We start from the raw sequence: 21,360 nt of genomic DNA on the forward strand, positions 1-21,360 counted from the left end.
AAACATGATTTACATGAATTTATGTGCTCAAAACTCTTTTTAAGAAAACTCTGATACTTAACTGATTTAGTGCAAATCATTTCCCGGATCTATTGAGGACAGGAAAATTTATATATATATATATATATATATATATATATATATATATATATATATATATATATATATATATATATATATATATATATATATATATATATATATATATATATATATATATATATATATATATATATATATATATATATATATATAATATATATATATATATATTATATATATTATATATATATAATATATATTATATATTATATATATATATATATATATATATATATATATATATATATATATATATATATATATATATATATATATATATATATATATATATATATATATATATATATATATATATATAAAGGTTGAATATCAATCATGGGATGGGTGCTTTTGGGACAAAAAAATATTTTTGTGAAAGTAATGATAACATAAGCGGGATTTGATGCCAAAATAGAGGTATATATGTTAATATATAGCGGCATTTATCATTACTTTTCAAAATGTAAACCTATTTTATGCATTTATAAACGAATGAAAATAGGACAACTAAATACGCCAATTTTTTAAAAAAAATAATTATTTACAAAAGAAGCATGACTGAATTGTTAGGGGGAAAACACATTTGAATCATGTGCCACATTGGTTTATGTTAAAATGGAACGACATCCACTTGCGTAATGCGTGATGTCTACATTGACCAATAGCAGAAGTCCCACCTCTGCTCAGCAATCTAGACCAATCACGGTTATCGTCTTGCCTCGTCCCTCGGTGTGAGGAGATTTGATTGGATGACAGCCTGAGTGGGGTGTCGTCAACCAGCTGAGAGCAGAACGAGGAAGTCGATTGTCATTTGGTAATTTCACGCCGACTGAGCACAATGCCTGAGTAAGTTCTCCGCAGTATTTTCCTACTTTAGTAAACAAATTTTTATGCTATGGCGACAAAAATATTAAAGGGACGTTTCGTTTCACTTTATTTAATAAGCATCAAAGCAAGGTGTTAGCTTGTTTGCTAGTTATTTTCGGAGTACATATGAGATGAAATTTGGTGAAATCACTTCCTTGACAAGCATGCACCGCACTGCATTTCATATAGCGAATATTTATTATCTGGGTAGTTGTTGTTATATCTGGAAAAAAATAACTCGCTCATTTTAGCATTTAATTTATCATGTATCGCTTTTGATTTTGTTTTATGCTTCAAACAGAGCAGACATCGCACTTATTGGTTTGGCTGTCATGGGCCAGAACCTCATCATGAACATGAATGACCATGGCTTCGTCGTAAGTTCTTCTTGTCATTTTTTATCTTTTTTAATGAGATTTAAAGTCGTCAATGTATTGGTAGATTATTCAGATCATTTAAAGTGCCACAACTACTAGATTGACCTACTAACTAACTAAATGAAGTGTGCTACAGTAAAAGTGTGCAAAAACCTATTTGTATTCTTTAGGTTGCTTGTCACATTTTTCACTGATTCCTGCATAATTTCCAATCAACACCTTTTTAGAATAATTATTTTTTACAGAAAGTCATCCTTGCCATCATATTCGTTTTTCAATTCTCTTAAAACTATTTCATTGTAAATGAAGATGGATGATTATGACTATGGGGTTGCTTTTAACTATTGGTATCATTTTTTTTAAATTAAAAATGATAACTTATGAATGTAATTCAAGTGTGTTTTAATGAATTATCCTAATGAACAAGGGTACTAAATAACATTACGAATGAATTTGAGCACTAAACAAATTCAAAAGGTCAAAATACCATAACAGAAACAAGGGAAAGTTTGACAAGATTAAATTGTATTCCCCATTTTTCGTGTTTTTTCCATCTTTTGTGGTTTTTGCAATACACAGCAAATAACAGGGAATTACTGCGGAAATATTTTTCACAATAAAACCCTACTTCTCACGTTTTTCATTTTTTGTGTTTTATTGCGGCGCACAGCAAAAACATTTTTGACCGGTCAAATAATTCATTGAATAACCTTAAGAGTTCCAACAGTTATGCCAGTTAATTTGACGTCAGCGTAAAAAGAAGTTTTTTTTTATAGCTGCTCTGGTTCATTGTCAACAGCAAACAAAGATTTCAGCACATCACAGAAACCGGAAAAATCCACTTGTGTGCAGTTGCAATGACTTTCTAACAAAGAAAATAACAATCCTGTTGTCTACTGAATAGGTGTGCGCCTACAACCGCACCGTGTCCAAGGTGCATGACTTCCTGCAGAACGAGGCAAAGGGCTCCAAGGTGATTGGCGCCGAGTCACTTGAAGAAATGGTGTCCAAACTGAAGAAGCCCAGGAGGATCGTTCTGCTGGTCAAGGCCGGACAGGCGGTGGATGACTTCATTGACAAACTGGTCGGTGTCTCCCGCATTTGAACGGTGCCCGAACTCTACGTTTTGTTGACCGTGTCGGCCGTGGTCAGGTTCCCCTCCTCGAGACGGGAGATATTATCATCGACGGTGGCAACTCGGAATACAGCGACACGACGGTAAGCAGGACGTTTTTGCCAAGGTACGCATGCAGTGAGGATTCTCTTCAGGCGCTTCTGTACGTTTGTTTTCACACAGCGACGCTGTAAAAGTCTGAAAGAGAAGGACTTGCTCTTTGTGGGAAGTGGAGTCAGCGGTGGCGAGGAGGGGGCACGCTACGGACCCTCTCTCATGCCGGGAGGACACCCGGAGGCCTGGTGAGACATGCGTTCCACAGATTTTACAGAATTTACGCTTTATTTTCATTCGTCACGTGTTATTTTAGATTTTCAAGCAACGTAAATACAGTAATCCCTCGATTATCGCGAATTCACATCTTCACGTTTTTCCCCCGCTATTAATTATTTAAAAAAATTGGGGATGTTCATAAAAATGTGAAAATCTTTGCTGAAACTCGTAAGTGGAAGCCACTCTTGCTACTAGGACTCAACACTGAAGGAAAAAAAGGTTATAATAGGGGTGACGCTATGGTTTTTCGATTACTGCGGCCATGTCTGGTCTACATTGACCGCGATATTCGAGGGATTACTGTATACTCAAAAAAGATTCTGACCAGCAGTAAAGCAAGAGAAAATTTCTCCATGCTTACTGTGGAGGATCACTATTTTGTAGTTGAGCTCAAAGCACTCGAATACTGCATTGGAATGGACCATCTGACGTTATTTTACAATTAATTCTGTCTTGATGCTCTTCATTTTGAAAGGCCTCACATAAAAGGCATTTTCCAGAGCATCGCTGCCAAGGTGGGAACGGGAGAGCCGTGCTGCGATTGGGTGAGTGTCCCCACTTGACTTCTGCGTGTGAGGCCACCATTGTTGTAATTTGAACGTCCTTCCCGTGCAGGTAGGAGACGAGGGTGCCGGTCATTTTGTCAAAATGGTTCACAATGGCATCGAGTATGGTGACATGCAGCTGATTTGCGAGGCCTATCACCTCATGAAGGACGTACTCCAAATGGACCACGACGAGATGGCCAAGGTGAGCGTTAAGCGTGCGATTCATCAACCCCGGTCGCTCTTTACCCGCCCGTTTGTGTCCTAACCCCTCAGGCTTTTGACGAGTGGAACAAAACCGAGCTGGACTCGTTTCTAATCGAAATCACCGCCAACATCCTCAAGTTTCGAGACGCCGACGATACACATCTGCTGCCCAAGATCCGCGACAGTGCGGGACAAAAAGGCACTGGGAAGTGGACTGCTATTTCAGCCTTGGAGTACGGCACTCCCGTAACCTTGATCGGTAAGGAAGTAGTTCCCTTTTTTTCTTCTTTTGATTTAGCTGCTGAGTCATTCATTGCCAATAGTGTCTGATGTCACACGTGTTTCAACATGCAGTGAAGAAACAAAAACCTATCAGGATGTAAAATTACAAAAAAACAGTCCCACTGAGATGGTTCAAAGATAAAATGAAAGATGGCAATATTCTTGAACTTTGATTGCCCTTTTGTGACAATTCAGCATTTGGCAACTCATAACTAGTTGCAGAAAAATACGCTCACACGATCCCACTGCGATTGTTTTTAGAGGAGGTTAGTGAGCCGTTTTCAGGCAACGAGCTTGATTTGTGTCTGCGCTTAAGAAGATTGAAGGCTTTTCTAGCAGTCTGCTCATCTAAGGTGACATAAGCGGGATTTGTCAGCCTCCCAGCTGACTCGCGGCAAGGTTAGAAAGCAGAACGTTTGTTGAGAATATGAAGGAGTGCTCCCTAACAGATCCGTCCATTCTTAATCGATACGTCCCACACTTTTCTACAAAAGCTGCACTGTGCTTGAAATTCAGCCATTCGTCAACCCCGCGTGCGTTTCAAAGAAAATGTAGCAGTAAAACAATGTCCTCTTGTGTAAAGTGCCTAGCCTAGCTGCTGCAGTCTGCCGTTTGCGTACACAAGATTTAAAAATGGGGAGTTACACTTGAATGTCACATTTAAAAAAGGAGTAACTAAGAAAAGTTTTCTGCCGTGTGCGAAAGTAAGGGAACGGTGATGGTCCGTATGCTTTTCTTTCCAATCGAAGTCTAGGATTGGACTTATTTTGACGTGCCTGCATTGGGTCGATTGCTGTCCGTGCGCTTGTATTAAAACACTACAACTACTGCAATAGATTTTTTTTGTGTGGCGGAAACGCAATTAGATATCACAACCGGTGTTACATCACACTCTATTCCTCCATATCCTGCTTCCTCAATAACCTGTTTTGCAAGATGAGAGGAAATTGAAATAACTTCCTTGTCCTGGCTCCTCCTGCATTTCTATCTTATGTTCCCATGTCGTCAGGAGAGGCCGTCTTCGCTCGGTGTCTGTCCTCACTGAAGGACGAGAGGGTGGAGGCCAGCTGCAGCCTGGCGGGGCCAGCAGGGGTCAATTTCAGTGGCAATAAGGAGGTCTTCCTAGAAGACATCAGGAAGGTACAAACAATCAAGTCAAAGGAAACCCGCACTCGGTCAACCACAGCTATGGAAACAAACCGAATCAATTTTTACTCACTTAATCAATTCATATTATTAAAAGAAAAAACTATAAATGTCCATTCCATTTCAACTGGTTTCCAGTAGCACCCAAAAACATTGAGCTTTGTGAAATCAACAAAATGAACCCTTTGACTGCCTAATGCACTTTTTGCCAGAATTAAAACAGTCTCATGACAGGCCTAAATAGCAAAAATGCACCGGATGGCAAAAAAATATTAAAGTTAGTGCTATGCTGTGTAGAAATGAAAAGTAATGTTTACATGCTGCCATCTCTCGCTAGTTTGAAGAAAAACCCACCCTCCGCAAAATGCCTTTTCTAATGGAAATGAAAGACGAGTGTGGACCACCATTTTATTGGACTTCTTTCAGGCTTTTAAACTCCCAAAAGTTTTCATTTTTCCTGAAAAAATATTCATTGTAAATATTTGACATGTCATAAGACGAACGCTAATAAGGCTATATTTGAATGGGAAATGGTCTCAACAACATCAGAAAATTATGAAAAGGAAAGAAATAAAACCCATTTCAATTTTTCAGACGCATAAATCCTCCCAGCATCGCGATGGCAGCCAAAGGCTTAAACCAACAAATTTGCTAGAGAATAACACATTGGTCGCACTTATTTGAATGTCTTTTCCAATTCTTTTGACATTTGATGACATTTTGGTTTAATTAGTTCTTCCAAGTTTAGATTTTTTGGAATGACAGTTGTTTTCTTTTTGTTTCCAGGCCCTGTACGCCTCCAAAATCATCTCGTACGCTCAAGGCTTCATGCTGCTTCGCCAGGCCGCCAAGGAGTTCGGCTGGTCCCTCAACTACGGCGCCATCGCTCTCATGTGGAGAGGCGGCTGTATCATTCGCAGGTACTGCGACCGGACCGCGTCCACCACGCCGGTGCTTTTGAAACGAGAAGTGTGATTGGACAACGTTCCCTGAATTCAGTGCTCAACCTCACTGAGTCCCGTCTTTCCTCCCCCCCAGCGTCTTCCTGGGCAAAATTAAAGAGGCGTTCGACAGGGACTCGGAGCTGCAGAACTTGTTGTTGGACTCTTTCTTCAGCGACGCCGTGCACAAGTGTCAGGTATGAGGAAGCGCCATTCCGCAATCACGCCGTTGACAAAGACGCACTCGCCTCGACAGCAATTTCCTCTTCTACATCAAGTTTCCAGTGAAGCAAGACTGTTTACGCTTAGAATCATTGCCAATCTTCTTGCGGCTAGTATAGACTTTATGGGAGGGATATCTGTTTTTTTATACTGTGACATTGATTTTTTTTTGGCTTCCCGCGTTAATAATCACACCAGGATTTGTGAATCGATTTTCAGGAGTCGTGGCGTCGAGCAGTCAGCACGGGCGTCCAGCACGGCATCCCCATGCCGTGCTTCACCACTGCTCTGTCCTTCTACGATGGCTACAGACACCAAATGCTGCCCGCCAACCTACTTCAGGTAGCACATAAAAAAATTAAGTTTACAAAGGCGTTTAGGTCAACGCTCGTATGAATCTTGCAAAGTTTTAGTTAAATAGTACAAGGGCATGCGAAATTTGCCAGTCCTATTCTCCATGTTGTATGTTTTCGGCGTCCATTTGAACATCCTTTGATGTGAATGGGTTAATTTGACCTATAATAGGCCTTGGTTTAGGTGTGTATACAGTTTGATTGGTTTTGTGTTGTGTTCAGGCTCAGAGAGATTACTTCGGGGCTCACACATACGAGCTGCTGACCCAGCCTGGCCGCTTTATCCACACTAACTGGACGGGCCACGGCGGAAACGTCTCGTCTTCCTCCTACAACGCATAGAGAGAGAACATGGAAAAAGGCACATTTCGCCAGTACAAAACCACAACATTTTGACTGTGGTGCTTCTTCTTTTTCCAAGCATAGATTGGTAAATGTGTGTGTCCCCTACATTGCCAGGTTGAGGCCTGAGTCTGGAGCGTTAACACTGGATTTAAGCTGAAGCGTTGCTCTGTACTTTACTAGGCTAAATAAAGATTTCAATCCCTTTATAATTAGCTTGAATACTCCTTACTCACAGGATTCCCCCGTGTTTGTGTCCGCTTTTATGAATAGGATGACAACAAACAAGTCCTACATTTCATACCTAGGCCTTCAGTAGTCCTACGTCTAAATCAATCTAACCCTCAATAACTATTTTATGGCTATAGTATAACCTTTACTGCAGCTGAGACACACAAAAAATCATCAATAATAACCTGGGTGGCCTGGCGGCTGAATGAATGTTTAACGTGTCGGCCTCACAGTGCTGGGATCCTGGGTTCAAATCCAGCTCGGTCCAAATATATGGAGTTTGGATGTTCTCGCGAGGCCTGTGTGGGTTTTCTCTGGGTGCACCGTTTCCTCCCACATTCCAAAGACATGCACGATAGGCTGTCTGGACACTAAATTGCTGCTAGGTATGAGTGTGAGCCTGAATGGTGGTTTGTCTCCTTGTGCCCTGCAATTGGCTGGTCACCAATTCAGGATGACCTGACCTCGGCCACGCCTATATAAAATACACAGAAAAAATAGTTTTCATAATAGCGTGTATTAGACTAATACACTATTATAAACACAATTTTTTGTGCATTTCACATCTACGCCTTCAGTATTGCTATGTCTGAATCAACGCTCAATTTTATGCCTATAAAACCTTTACTGCAGCGACACATAAAAACATCAATAATAACCTTATAAAGTTGAAATATTATTTAGGAATATAGCCACATTTTACTCACCCAAAATCATTTTACCGACTCCTATTTTACGCCGCAGGGTGTGCAGTACTGATTGTTAAGGCCTCCAGGTAGATTTCTGACCTTGGCAACAAATAATGGCTGAAATGTGATTGGTTAAATGCTTAAATATAAAATCACACATGTGGAAGCAGCACAACCAGGGGAAAAGCAATGAAAGGAAGCTAACAGACAATTTGGAATTACTTGATGCGTATTCATGCAGAAAATGTAATTAACATCAGTCTGTGATTCAGATATTTTTACGCCAGCAGAGAAGGCCTTGCAGGCCCTGACAGGCCACCACTGGCATAAAATATTACAGCATGGGTGTCAAATTCATTTCGCATCGTGGGCCACATACGGCCTAGGGAGATGTCAAGTGGGCCGGACCATTAAAATTATACCATGCTCTGCTATAAATAACCCAAATATCACGTCTTTCCTTTGTTTTGGTGTAAAGAAGCACAAGAACATTAGGAAAATATTGAAATTTAATGAACTATCCTTTTTCAAAACATTTCATTAAACACCTCATATTTCCTTAGACAAATGTGCAAATGACTTTTATCATTCACAAATATGGATTGCAACTGATCCCACTGATTGTACAAAGGCACAAAACTTTAATTGGTACTGAAAAATATAGTAATGCACTTTAAGATTAAATGAGACTTTTAAAGAAAGGAATTTTTAAACCACTTACACATACGCATATAAAATCTAAATGTAATCCCTGCATGCACCTTACAAACTAAGGAGAGTGATTTTAAATGTGTAATGAAGAAAGTGTTCGCCTGTCCTGTAAATCTGTAAACTTCATACATGAAACATACATACACATACAATACATACTGAAAATTTATGGAGTTGCTGCTGTTTTCAGTCTTTCTCAGTGATGCGGCTTGTCTTCTACTCTGATGGAAAGAGTGCGCCCCTTAGCGGATAATCCATGAATTGTAGCGAATTAAAAATATTAATTCCATGTCTTTTATGCATTTTTTCCACTTTCAAATTATCCTGCGGGCCTGATCGAACCTCCTTGGTGGCCGGTTCCGGCCCGCGGGCCGTATTTTTGACACTGTGCTTTAGCCAAATGAATCCCAATTGAAAAAGCATATCCAAGTATGTAACCTTAGAAGTAAAAAACAAACACTGAAGTGCATGTCACCGCAATGTTCATAATGTGCAATATTGTATCTTAAAGTATTAAAGCCCAACCAAAAAGTATTTACAGTATGTTATTATGAAAACAATGTATTTGTTTTGAAGTATTAATGCCCAACCTAAAAGTATTTGCAGCCCCAGCCCCCTGACTTAATGCACTCTATGATGAAAACGATCTCTTTTTTTGTGTCTATGTGTAATAGGCGTGGCCGAGGCGTGGCTGTGGTCAGAGTTCAAAAGACCGCCGCCATCGCCGCCATTTTTCAAAATGGCGGATGAGCCGGAGGCTGGGCGCGTTGGACTGCTGAGCTGCTCAGAATTGACGATTTCCCGAAGAAAGACCCGACAAACTTCTTCCAGGACAATGCAGCGCGTTCGGTACTTTGTCTTTTGGGGATTTCGTAGCCCCAGTTCTCATTTCAAGAGTGCTTTTTGACGGGAACGTGCTTCATTGGCGTGATGTAGCCCCGACGTGGATGCAAACACAAATGTTTGCTAGCAAGTTGGCTACATTGCATCACCTATTGCTCTTAATGTTTAAAAAGAAACCCTTCCATTGTGTGTTTCAGTCCCTCAACGAGGACAGACTCCTGGGAAACATCAAGAATGTGGCCATAACGGCCAAAAAGGAGCAGTTTGTCGGCAAAGTGAGTCTTTAATAGCTTCTAATTCCTCTACCCAGTGTAATTGGATTGGATAACTTTATTCATCCCGTATTCGGGAAATTTTGTTGTCACAGTAATGTTTAGATATCAGCGACCAGTGTTCACGGCTTTCCTAAATTAGCTTGTTTAGCATCATGATACACTCCAATTTTGAATGAAGACACTTTAACTGGGTTGGCGTTGATATTTTAATAGCAAGATCCTGTGTGGGTAACTCACACTAGTGCCATCAAGTGGAGGTGTAAGGAATAAACAGTACACTTCTAGAATACGTATATACCTTTGCCCTTCCCTTCCCTTTCCTAAAGGAAGACTTCAGGGCTTGGACCTTTTGATTTTTAATTGTGGTTTTGACAAAACCTAAGCGAGACATTCATTCAACCGTAGCGCATGGGTCATTTTTGACTCGTTTAAACAACCATTTTTCCTCCGTCTAAGAGCTTTGTGAGACGTATTTTATTTTTTTGATTGAATGGGAGTCATTTGTGCATCAAAATGGTTAAATAAGCAATGACATAATCATGGTGTGGTGTTTTGCAGAGGTTTAAAGCCACGGAGATGGTGGAAGCTGTCCAAATCTACAAGACCAAAGAAGTCGTGTATGACGTAAGACCTGTTTTTCCAGGTTATTTGATTTATTATTTTCATGTCATGTGTACTAAAAATACTCTATTTTGCTTCTCTTCAAGGTCCACCAAATCAACGCTAAAGAAAGGTGACTTTGGAGTGTGGCACAGCCTTTGACACCAACATCTTGAGGGCCCCTATCCAGTATGTTTTCCATATCTCTCACCACATCTGAAAAGAGAGATGGGTCCTTCTGATGTTGGTAAAACCTAACTGGCCCCCAGTCTATTGTGCTTTGACCCTCTTCTTTTTCTCCCCAGAATTCCATCCAGTGCCAAGAAGAGATTCATCAATGGAAATACCACCTCATCTTTAAATGCAGGAAGACTTGTGAACTTCTCAATTACCCCATTTTTGTGGGAAAATAAAACCTTTAAAATATACACATGTATTTTTCTTCATAGAACTAGCAAATGAATGCACGCAACATGACATTTTATAATTTTTATTTGAAGAAATACATTTGCACACTTAGGCTCACATTGATTGGTGTAGCTGGCGGTCTGCACCTGTAGAGAAAAGCAACACCAAAAAAAAAAGACCATTGAGGGTCTTGAGTCTTTTTTCTCCAAGTGTTTTAACAAAGACATGACACTCAAATCTCTTTTATTGAAATTTCTGATTGAAAAAAAAAAAAGGAAATCCTCCTCACCTTAGGGATCGGGACAACCCCTATAAAATAAGAGGGGGTTAGTAAATTGCAACTTTAGTCAATAAAATAATGTGAGATTGGAATGTTTTGACTTGGATACATTACCATATAACCCGGAAATAAGCTGCTTCCGATAGCCAGCGCTATCGCATTCCGATCTTAATCCATATGAAATAGTGCGTGCTTTTTGTGTCTAAAATACAGAAATAGCACTCGTTACTGACACTGCGGCGTAAGAAACGATGCGCCAAAAAGGCGTGAAAATACGGTATTAACCTCAGAGCAGAGTTCAGAGACGATGCATCATCTTCAAGTGGGCAACCTGGGAAGATCACCTGGTCCTCCAGGGTCTGGACATCACCATGGACCTGGTGCATGCAAAAAATAGAGCAAAAGTTATCATTTACAGAGACTGGAGATTCAACAGATGTGTTTAGGTGTTTTTTTTTGGTCATTAGTATTACCTTGATACCTTGGCCCAGTCTCCTCTCCCCTCAAGGGTGTGCATGGTTCTGGACTTGATTTAACCAAGCTATTTGGGAAGTGCAAACAATTATTACAGGAAAGAGAAATCTTAAAGTAAATGATCAAGATAAAGAATGAAAATAAGTTAGTGAGTGCTCGGTGCTAATTTCCCCTTTCCAGACAAAGCGATTCAATATACAGACTGATGTTTAAAAACTAGGAGAAAGTCGGCTTAACCATTTTGGTATCAATGATTTTTGTTTAAAACAGAATTACAAATTGGAAAAGGGCGTTTAGCAATCGCAGTGAAAACTATCATTACATTCAACACACCTTCACCTGGCAAACTGACCGTTGATATCTCGGCTTTGTTTGATAAAATGAAGTCTTCCCCCACGACTCAATAATGGAGAGAATACGGACAAAATACTTTTGAAGTCAAATGTCGTGAGGCGAATGCTAAGCTAGCTAGTGAGATGCCAAGGAGCCCATACTTCAAATGTCGACGGTGTGTTCGACCTGGCAATAAACTAACAGATTTGTTGGCGTTTTGGCTCAATTGATTCCTAAAAAAATCTCCCGGTAGGGTGTTAAAAATGCACATAGGCCAGTAAATTGCTCTAGTCTAGGGCTTACCTCGTTTGGGTGCTAGTCGTTCGACCGACGGCATGAAAATGGCTGCGCCAAAGGGCGAGATGCTGCGCAGGTGCATAATTTAAGCACCCGCGTCACCAATGGGCGTAACCACGCCCATAGGAGGTGATTTGTCCTCCCGACTCAATGACCATGTTTGGAAGATGACGTACTATAGTCGCCATTTTTGTAGTCTTGATGCTGTAAAAGAGTGTGTTCGGTTTTTTTTTTTTTTATATAAAAAGCCTTACTTTGCATGGTCATTTTTTAAAAATAAAAAGCCTTACTATACATGGTCATTTTTTACAAATTAAAAAGCCTTACTATATACTATGTCGTATTTTAAGAAAAAAAGCCTTACTATACTATGTCGTTTTTTTTTAAAGAAAAAAAGCCTTACTATATACACCATGTCGTTTTTTAGGAAAAAAACCTTACTATACTATGTCGTTTTTTAGGAAAAAAGCCTTACTATACTATGTCGTTTTTTAGGAAAAAAAGCCTTACTATACTATGTCGTTTTTTAGGAAAAAAAGCCTTACTATACTATGTCGTTTTTTAGGAAAAAAAGCCTTACTATACTATGTCGTTTTTTAGGAAAAAAGCCTTACTATACTATGTCGTTTTTTAGGAAAAAAAGCCTTACTATACTATGTCGTTTTTTAGGAAAAAAAGCCTTACTATACTATGTCGTTTTTTAGGAAAAAAGCCTTACTATACTATGTCGTTTTTTAGGAAAAAAAGCCTTACTATACTATGTCGTTTTTTAAGAAAAAAAGCCTTACTATACTATGTCGTTTTTTAAAGAAAAAAAGCCTTACTATATACCAGGGGTGTCAAACTCATTTCGCATCGTGGGCCACATACGGCCTAGGGAGATGTCAAGTGGGCCGGACCATTAAATTTATACCATGCTCTGCTATAAACAACCAAAATATCATGTCTTTCCTTTGTTTTGGTGTAAAGAAGCACAAGAACACTAGTAAAATATTGAAATTGAATGAACTATCCTTTTACAAAACATTTCATCAAACACCTCATATTTCCTTAGACAAATGTGCAATTGACTTTTATCATTCACAAATATGCATTGCAACTGATCCCACTGATTGTACAAAGGCACAAAACTTTAATTGGTACTGAAAAATATAGTCATGCATTTTAAGATTAAATGACTTTTAAAGAAAGGAATTTTTAAACCACTTACACATACGCATATAAAATCTAAATGTAATCCCTGCGTGCACCTTACAAACTAAGGAGAGTGATTTTAAATGTGTAATGAAGAAAGTGTTCGCCTGTCCTGTAAATCTGTAAACTTCATACATGAAACATACATACACATACAATACATACTGAAAATTTATGTAGTTGCTGCTGTTTTCAGTCTGTCTTAGTGATGCGTCTTGTCTTCTACTCTGATGGAAAAAGTGGGCCCCTTAGCGGATAATCCATGAATTGCAGCGAATTAAAAATATTAATTCCATGTCTTTTATGCATTTTTTCCACTTTCAAATTATCCTGCGGGCCTGATCGAACCTCCTTGGGGGCCGGTTCCGGCCCGCGGGCCGTATGTTTGACACCGCTGGTTTACAGCATACACTAAAGTCTTGTCTTAGATGCAAGTATTGGAAAATTCTAAAAGCTACTTCAATGACACATTGAACCCACAACTTTGGGGCAACAAACTAAACAATGTTAAGGAATAGGCTTTGGGCCAAATTAGTGGCATCACTAGGCCTATTTTAGGGTGCTGAAAAGCCCATGTAAAAAAAAGACCATGTATGGAAAGGCCTGATGAAATGCACTTTTTCTTACCTTACCATGATGTATCAAAATGTATGCCCTAGATTACCTGACTTCAAGTGAAATGCAAAACAACTTTGGAACTTACAACAAACTCTTAGTTGAACCTTCCAAAATGACTGACAAAATACCACTGTCCAAATACAGGTGCAAACTTAAGTTCCGCAATTGACCACTGGGTGTCGTCGTTTTCCCCAAATGTCATGCTCATTGCACACGTTACAATTCAGTGACAATCCACAAGCCTTTGCCATTTCCATTTGGGACGTGTGCGAGTTAAGAGGAACAACAAAATATGAACTACATCAAGTAAATTTTAATTTGCCTAGTGCTTTTTACAAACATTACACATTTGACACGCAAGCACGACTCACAAATAAAAACACTTCAAAATAACACTGCACAGGGCCAATTTGACAACTAATCTCCTTTTCAACTCCAATGACAGAACTCAACAACTCAAATGCTTTTATTTTTCCACAAGACTAAATAATTTCATTTGTCCGTTATTATCCCCTCACACTTCAGTTTGTGCGCACCGAATAAACTTTACAATGAATCGAAGAAAAAAACGCAGGCAACCTCCTGTCGTTAGAATAGACCGCAGAGGATTTTGATGCGACTGGGGGTTGGAGGGGGGCCAACTAGACATGGGAGAGTCCAAGGTTTCTTGTGGGTGGAATGAAGATAATCCTTTTCTGGATTTAAGGCATTCGTGTAGTAGTTATTCCATTGTGGCTTCTCCCCGTGGTCTTCAACTTCCCACCGCGAGCGACTCCTGGTTCCGTTGTTCCATGTCCAAGGGCCCCTATACATGTAAATTAAAGCGTTGGCAGTTCGATTAATGGACCGGGGGTGGGGGTGGGAAGAAGTCAACTTGAAGAGTGCATTATACCTAGTCAAAATCTCCTTTTATTTCAGTTTCAAATGACAAAAATAAAATAAACACAGGGGGAACCCTCATTCAAAACTCAAACTTTCAATAGGACCATGTCAAACATTTGTCATGTCAGCACACTTCCAAACGCTCCAAACAGCAGCAGTCTCATTTCCACACACGGAGGGTTGCTAGGTCAAACAAAGCACACAAGCAGACACACAATTCACATCGAACCTGACATTGAGAGAAACGCTCTGAAAAGAAATAGTCTTAGCACTTGGGCAGTGTTCTAAAAATAAAAATAATAAAAATGAAAATAGAAAAACACTACTTGGGGCTGGAAAATGATGTCCAAGCACACTCGCAACACTCCACAGGATCTTCCAACTTTCGCAGGCATTTGTCCCTTCCCACCAGAAAAAAAAATGGAAAGGAAAAAGCCAACAAAAACCAAGCAGTCTCTGCTCAATCTTGCGTCTTTCGTTCGCCACGTTGCACTCGCTCGTTCGCTCGCTCCACACCAAATCCCACTCAATGAGCTCAGACAAGAAGTCCACGACAAAGGAGGAGGAATGAGAAGGTGTCACCCACCGTGGAGCACAGTAAATGCAGAGTGAAGCTTGTGTGGTGCTGATGGCAAAGCTTTTACACGTGATACTGAGATCTGTAGAACATTGCTGCCAGTGAGGCGCTTCCTCCCGGGAGATTGCGAAACAGTTGGTTAACTGCAGGAGAGACGGTCGGTGAGGTGTTTCCGTCAGATTGGGACAGAGGGACAAAAATAAACAAAATACAAATACACTGCATCCACAACACAACAATATCAAGCCCAATTTGAGAGGGACTGGCGGTTAACAAACGACGCTGCATGCAAGTCAATTTTCTGAAAAGCAAATGACTAAACTCGCTCATGACGCGCGTCACGCACATTTCATGTTTTTATTCTTAACAAAAAAGGCAGTGTTTTTTTTAATTCATTTATCTCTCCTGCTTGGATTTTTTTTGTACTTACCACATGTGCTTAGGCCAGGGAACATATTTCTGTATTGTCTGATGGCTAGGCTAAACGGAAAAAAAAAACATCCAACTAAATGGCACGGCATCTAGGATACCGACGCCTACTCATTCATCTACATGCCCCAGTTGGAAGACTTGGTGTCCATGGAGGCGCCGAAGCCAGAGCCGAAACCCCCGCCGCCGCCCCCCGAGGCAGAGTTAGCGCCCGCGGGCCAGCCTAGGCCGGCAGAGTTGGAGCTGCTGTAACTGGCGCTGGACGAGCCATATGTTTGATCGCGGGTTGTGGAGGCCGAGCCCCCCGCCCCCGAGCTCATTCCCTGCTGGTTGGCCAGCATGCCCATCATGCCCCAGCTGCTCTGGAGCGCCGCCTGGGCAGCGGCCACCATGGCCGGATTGAGACCCAGGGCGCTGAAGTTGACCCCGCCCTTCCCGCCACCTTGGCCGCCCGCGCCCAAGCCGCCACCGCGATTCGCGCCATACGCCTGACTGAAAGCGCCCGCCCCGAAGCGGCCCCTCTCCATCATTTGCCTACTATTGTTGTGTTTGGGCTCGGCGTTGGAGATGTGCACGCTGACGCCCTTGATGATCAGGTCCTCTCCGCACAAGGCTTGGGCCACCTGAGGACGGCAGGCACACACACACGGCCCGACGTCAGAGTCGCGCCGGCCTGCGGCGAAAGGCCAGCTCGGCGGTCACGTCGTCCGTCCATTACCTGATCATCGGCAAAGGTGACGAAGGCGAAGGCCCGGAAGGGTTTGGGGATGAAGACGTCCGTGACCTCGCCGTATTGCATGAAGTACTGTCGCAGCTCGTCGGGAGTCATGTCCTCCGTGCAGCGGCCCACGAAGATTTTGCGACTCCGCATGGGCTCGTCCGTAAACGACTGAACGGGAAATAAAAAACGGTAATGAAACATGTCTGCAAAAGGAAATATTCAGGTAAAAGCTACTTGCCCTTCTTGTCAAATCAGTTGTGCACACTGGAAAGAATAATTTAAAAAAATGCCAACAAATCATGCCAACTTCAGATTTTAAATTCACATAACTCAAATATCTCATCTGTTAAGATTGACAAAATGAGTTGCGTTAATAACTAGATGAGAAGTTTGTTGGTAAACCTCAGCATTTCAAGTTATCACAAGCTCAGATTTCAACCTCTGTTTGCTCAGAAAGTTAAGTTATGTGAAGTGGCAATGATGAACTGCTTGAATGCGCCCCTTGACTCACTCCACCGGCCAGGTCTTTTTTCTCATGTCTACGCGATGCCACATTTCAGTGACCCAGTTTCGATTCCTGTTTGAATCAATTGATGTACTTCAATCCAGTTCACTTCAAATTTTGGGTTCAGACTGCTTACTGGAAGTCTGCTTTTCTTAAATTATGAGTTTGATATAGTAGGCACCAACTCCTTAAAAACTAATTCAAACTCACAGTAGAAGGATGAAAAGAGCCACATCATTGGGTGTCTATTATCACGAATAGCACCAGTTAACCTAAAATGTGACATTTCGACAATAACTTGACTTTGAAGGTTTTCCGTAGAACCGTACAAATTCAGTTGGGACAGGTTGACTTGAAATAAAAAGTCGAAAGTTTCGTTTCCCCCCCCCCGTGTGCATGACAAGTTAAGAGCTTCCCTTTAAACAAACCTTGGAATTCGGCAGCTTGCAGTCGCACCATCGTCCGTCTATCATGTGTCTCTGAGAAATCACCTTAACTTGAGTTTCATATTCAGTGAAACGCACAAAGCCAAACCCTTTGGAGTTTCCAGTGTTTGCATCCCTCTTGATCTGGAGGAGAAAAAATGGTGGTTACAAAGGTGAATAAGTACAAAAACAGTGCAAAGTCTTCAGCTGCTAACTACTGATGCCTCAATCCGATACTCAGTATCGGCCGCTGATACAGCTCATTTTGGAGTATTGAACAGTATCGGATTTGTTTGCAAGATCGGATCCGATTAACTAAGCATCATGTAATATTTGTAAACCGAGCATTTCTTGACCCCAATACAAGCAAGTGTGATTTATCATTTACTGCTTGCATTGCATTTTTAATGGACTGAAAAATGAACGTTCGGGACCAGATCGGCACAGGCAAAACGGAAAAAAACGGATTGAAAGTCAAGTCAGTATTGGGAGATCCCGAGTTTAGATTGTCCATAATAAGGGAGGGGCTCAATACCTGTACCATGATGACCTCGCCAAAAGTGGTGAAATAGTCTTTCAGGTCTTGTTCGGTGGTTTTCCACGGCAGGCCGAGAACAATCAGGTCTGATGTTTTCTGATAACCCCGCTTGACCTTCACGGCTGAAGCGGCGTCTATTTCATCCATCTTTCTTTTGTTGTCTGAAGAAGAAAAATGCATGGTGACTTTGAGGATGTAAAACATTGCTTTTTATGCAGTGTCAATGTAAATTGCTACGCCGTCAAACGTTTGAGTAACTTCCACTGTGGCAGACCTGAATCATTTTTAGGAAAACACCATCTCCAAAAGAAATAATTTGACTTTCAAAATAGCTGTCGGTGTGTTCGATAATTCACTAGTCCATCATAGTTGCAGGCCTAATGACATTCACTGAATTATTAATAAAACAATAATAAATATTTGAGAGATGGCATCCATATTTGTGGACATTACATTTTGGGCCATTGAGATACAGTTGGATACATGTTATGAATATTGTGACGTTTTAATTTGTATTTAATCCCAATTGCTTGCCCTTAAAGGGTTCAGGTTTGATGTCTCTTCTCAAAGACAGTACAAAACATATAATAGACACTATACATCTTTATTGATCAATTAAGATGCACGTGATCATAAAGTGTCGTGGTTTGCTTTGTTTAAGTGCCATGAAGCAATGGACGCGGGCCCCCCACTTACCTTTGGGGTAGTTGACCATGTAGACCAGGTTCCCCCAGTCGCTCTCCGGCGCGTGCAGGACGCCCTCCACAAGGCGGACTCCGCGCATGCACTGTGACTCGGGGTTCCTGTAGCGAAGCCCACAGGCCCCTGGAAACTGGGCCGCGACGGACGAGAGCAGAACTGTGCCGTCGTCCTCCGAGGGGATCTCCATCGGCTCTTCGCTCTCATCCTCGGCCACCCGAATGTACAACTCGGACATGTTCTCTGAAAGGCCGGTAGCCAGCTTGAAGCCTCGGGTGCTACCTCGCTACGAGGGAGCTAATCACGCAAGACGATGCGCCCGATTTTGTCTCCCCTTATGCAAACCAAAGGGCAAATACTACAAAACGTCGACACTCTTATTACTCCGAATGCCCGGGCGTCTGATTTGTTCGAGTTGTGGGGCGCGAACAGCGTCACTTTTTTTTCTTTTGTCGACGGCAAACAACTAGGCTACCTGGCTAACGAAGCTAGCGAAAACGCGAGAGAGCTTGACGTACAAACTGAGCTCCCACTCGAACAGCCGACTTGCAGTCACTGATCCTCCTTCTTACCTAGAGCTTTGCGCTCGTGAAGAACACAAAGTCGGTTTCGAAATACAACAGTTCGGTTTGAACTGGAGCTTGGCTACGCACAATGCACGTAATTAGCAACCACACGCTTCACCGGTTACCTCCCGAGTTGGCTAACAAAATGGCCGCCTTACATGGGTGTTGACGTCATACTACCCTACCGAGTATAAACTGGAATTTTACAAGTATAAATATCAAAGAATGAATAAGTAGACGCCGCCTTGAACACTGATTATCACGGCGTCGTTGCCCCCATGCTGGATTGAACTCAGTCCCACAATTTCCAAATGTAGTAACTCATAAATCAGTTTTAGTGGGAGGAATAGGGTTTAAAACAATTACTTTATCGCGTGCTGGACCTGTATGACATTTTTCCTCCAAATTGACTTTCAGACGTAGTACTGGTAGCAGGTGTAGATAAAAACTAAACGACGTGTCTGATGCGTTCTGTTGATAGCCAACAGTGACGAGCGTCGTCATTTGTCGGCCATTTTGCATCGGAGCCGTTCGTTAAATATAACAGTCTTTGAAATAGCTTCCAATTGCAAATTTTAAAAGATGTATCGTTTTTTACATACTTCATAAATGCAGCAAAATTAAATGCTCCAAGTAAAATATTTGTAAGTATTCAGGCGTAATAATGACCGTTTGTAATTAGAAATCACACTGCCCGTAGACGTCCCCCGACGCAAGATGGCCGGTAGTGACTAACGCTGCTGACTACCGCAACCTTATGGGATCTCTATGGTAGAAGCGCACAGCTAACGTTCACACAGTTCATTATATATATATATATATATATATATATATATATATATATATATATATATATATATATATATATATATATATATATATATATATATATATATATATATATATATATATATATATATATATATATATATATATATATATATATATATATAATGAACTGTGTGAACGTTAGCTGTCCTATATATATATATATATATATATATATATATATATATATATATATATATATATATATATATATATATATATATATGACGGAGAGAGATAATAAAAATGCTCTTAATATGCTATGTTACTTTTCGTTCTGTTACTCAAATGAGAAACCTCAGGTTAATAAAACATTCAAGCAAATAACACTGATTCTGTGGAATGACACGTTCCCAGATGGCCTACCGTGAATATGGTGCAATACACAAAAAATATACTAGAGGGCAATATTGTATTAATTGTGTACAGATCCCAGCCCCCCCGCGCGCACTCACGCAAGCATGCACACGCGCACACACACACACACACACACTAACACACGCACTCACACGCGCACACACGCACACTCACACGCGCGCACACACACACGCGCACGCACACTCACACGCGCACACGCACACACGCACACAATTAACCATTCTGCCATATTTTGCTCTTTATGCGCCAATCTTTGACTTTTCTGAAATTTACATTGCAGAATTATATGAACTATAGTTGAAAAATAAGAAATATAGTTGTAGGGGTATATATTTAATTCATTTCAAGTATTACTAACTAATGTGATGGATTCAATTACTATCTTGACAAATAAGGATATTATCTGCAAAATGTTAAGAATTAATACCAGAGTGACGGAAGCTCGTCCTTGCGAGGCCCGTCTTTTCCCCCATTGTTGTTGTGACCTCCCGGTGAGCACTCAAGCATCTGTAAATGATAACACTGCAGAGTTATGCACTTACATGGATCATATACAATGGGCCATGGGGCAGAAAATCTAAACTTCCTTGTGTCTTTGGTCCCCATCTGCTCGGTGAACTTATGAGCAGGAAATAGGAATAAGAGGTTCAAAAAGCGCAGCAACATCCGCGCCTCTTTCATGTGGTGTCTCCTCGGCCATCACCCTATCTGTAGTGACTGTCAACTTTCTTTACAAAGTTAAAAATCCCTTTCATGTTCCAGTCTTCCTATTTTGTTTTAATTTCAGTCACAACATATGGTTTGAACATCTGGGAAATGCTAAGCGTGGTGGCAACCCCTCACCACCACCGCCACGCACGTACGCACACAGACACACATACTGAGTTTTTATTTGAGGAATTCCAGTTTGATCTGTCAATCAAACAGATTGAAAGAAAAATAATAAGAGGTGCCTATGGGAATTTTGCCTGTGAGGAGTTTCTGCGAATACTACGCTTCTTACCACATCCCCAATATGCATTGGATTG

General features: G+C 40.9%; 2 protein-coding genes and 2 long non-coding RNA genes across 9 annotated transcripts; 2 read left to right on the forward strand and 2 right to left on the reverse strand.

Moving 5' to 3' along the window:
- Positions 1-853: 853 nt before the first annotated feature.
- pgd (phosphogluconate dehydrogenase) lies at positions 854-6,837 on the forward strand. The gene is made up of 13 exons (XM_077602901.1): positions 854-948; positions 1,271-1,346; positions 2,251-2,430; positions 2,499-2,564; positions 2,644-2,762; positions 3,269-3,338; positions 3,409-3,543; positions 3,615-3,804; positions 4,837-4,967; positions 5,760-5,893; positions 6,012-6,111; positions 6,356-6,478; positions 6,712-6,837. Exons 1-13 carry the CDS (start codon positions 941-943, stop codon positions 6,829-6,831), a joined length of 1,452 nt encoding a protein of 483 aa, XP_077459027.1. The 5' UTR covers positions 854-940; the 3' UTR covers positions 6,832-6,837.
- Positions 6,838-9,125: 2,288 nt separating this feature from the next.
- On the forward strand, positions 9,126-10,608 carry LOC144075665 (uncharacterized). 3 transcript variants are annotated; one of them, XR_013300596.1, is made up of 5 exons: positions 9,126-9,311; positions 9,503-9,580; positions 10,139-10,204; positions 10,288-10,427; positions 10,486-10,608. It is a non-coding gene; the product is annotated as an uncharacterized LOC144075665 (long non-coding RNA). The 3 variants fall into 3 exon arrangements; XR_013300598.1 differs by having other exon boundaries at positions 10,288-10,423; XR_013300599.1 differs by having other exon boundaries at positions 9,129-9,311; positions 10,288-10,369.
- Positions 10,609-10,654: 46 nt separating this feature from the next.
- Positions 10,655-12,175, reverse strand: LOC144075676 (uncharacterized). Its single transcript, XR_013300602.1, has 6 exons — positions 11,979-12,175; positions 11,342-11,409; positions 11,154-11,245; positions 10,983-11,070; positions 10,878-10,897; positions 10,655-10,734 (listed from the first exon to the last, which is right to left on the reverse strand). It is a non-coding gene; the product is annotated as an uncharacterized LOC144075676 (long non-coding RNA).
- Positions 12,176-14,077: 1,902 nt separating this feature from the next.
- tardbpa (TAR DNA binding protein a) lies at positions 14,078-19,528 on the reverse strand. 4 transcript variants are annotated; one of them, XR_013300604.1, is made up of 7 exons: positions 18,558-19,521; positions 17,859-18,022; positions 17,327-17,467; positions 16,391-16,561; positions 16,211-16,295; positions 15,253-15,386; positions 14,078-14,589 (listed from the first exon to the last, which is right to left on the reverse strand). XR_013300604.1 is itself a non-coding variant. In XM_077603007.1 (6 exons), exons 1-6 carry the CDS (start codon positions 18,796-18,798, stop codon positions 15,307-15,309), a joined length of 882 nt encoding a protein of 293 aa, XP_077459133.1. In that variant the 5' UTR covers positions 18,799-19,522; the 3' UTR covers positions 14,671-15,306. The 4 variants fall into 4 exon arrangements, 2 of the variants coding, with proteins under 2 accessions (XP_077459133.1, XP_077459117.1); XR_013300603.1 differs by having other exon boundaries at positions 15,253-16,295; positions 18,558-19,528; XM_077603007.1 differs by lacking the exon at positions 14,078-14,589 and having other exon boundaries at positions 14,671-15,386; positions 18,558-19,522.
- Between the last annotated feature and the right edge of the window lie 1,832 nt (positions 19,529-21,360).

This window comes from Stigmatopora argus, chromosome 1 (genome assembly GCF_051989625.1).
Source record: "Stigmatopora argus isolate UIUO_Sarg chromosome 1, RoL_Sarg_1.0, whole genome shotgun sequence".
NCBI classification, from domain to species: domain Eukaryota; kingdom Metazoa; phylum Chordata; class Actinopteri; order Syngnathiformes; family Syngnathidae; genus Stigmatopora; species Stigmatopora argus.

Coding starts and splice junctions, on each gene's coding strand:
- pgd (XM_077602901.1), top strand. Junction 2,431..2,498: donor ATGACTTCATTGACAAACTG/GTCGGTGTCTCC, acceptor GGCCGTGGTCAG/GTTCCCCTCCTCGAGACGGG. Junction 4,968..5,759: donor TCCTAGAAGACATCAGGAAG/GTACAAACAATC, acceptor TTTTGTTTCCAG/GCCCTGTACGCCTCCAAAAT.
- tardbpa (XM_077602991.1), bottom strand. CDS start 18,798: ATGTCCGAGTTGTACATTCGGGTGGCCGAGGATGAGAGCGAAGAGCCG. Junction 18,023..18,557: donor CATGGTCAACTACCCCAAAG/GTAAGTGGGGGG, acceptor TTTCTTCTTCAG/ACAACAAAAGAAAGATGGAT. Junction 16,562..17,326: donor GCAAGCTGCCGAATTCCAAG/GTTTGTTTAAAG, acceptor TTTCCCGTTCAG/TCGTTTACGGACGAGCCCAT.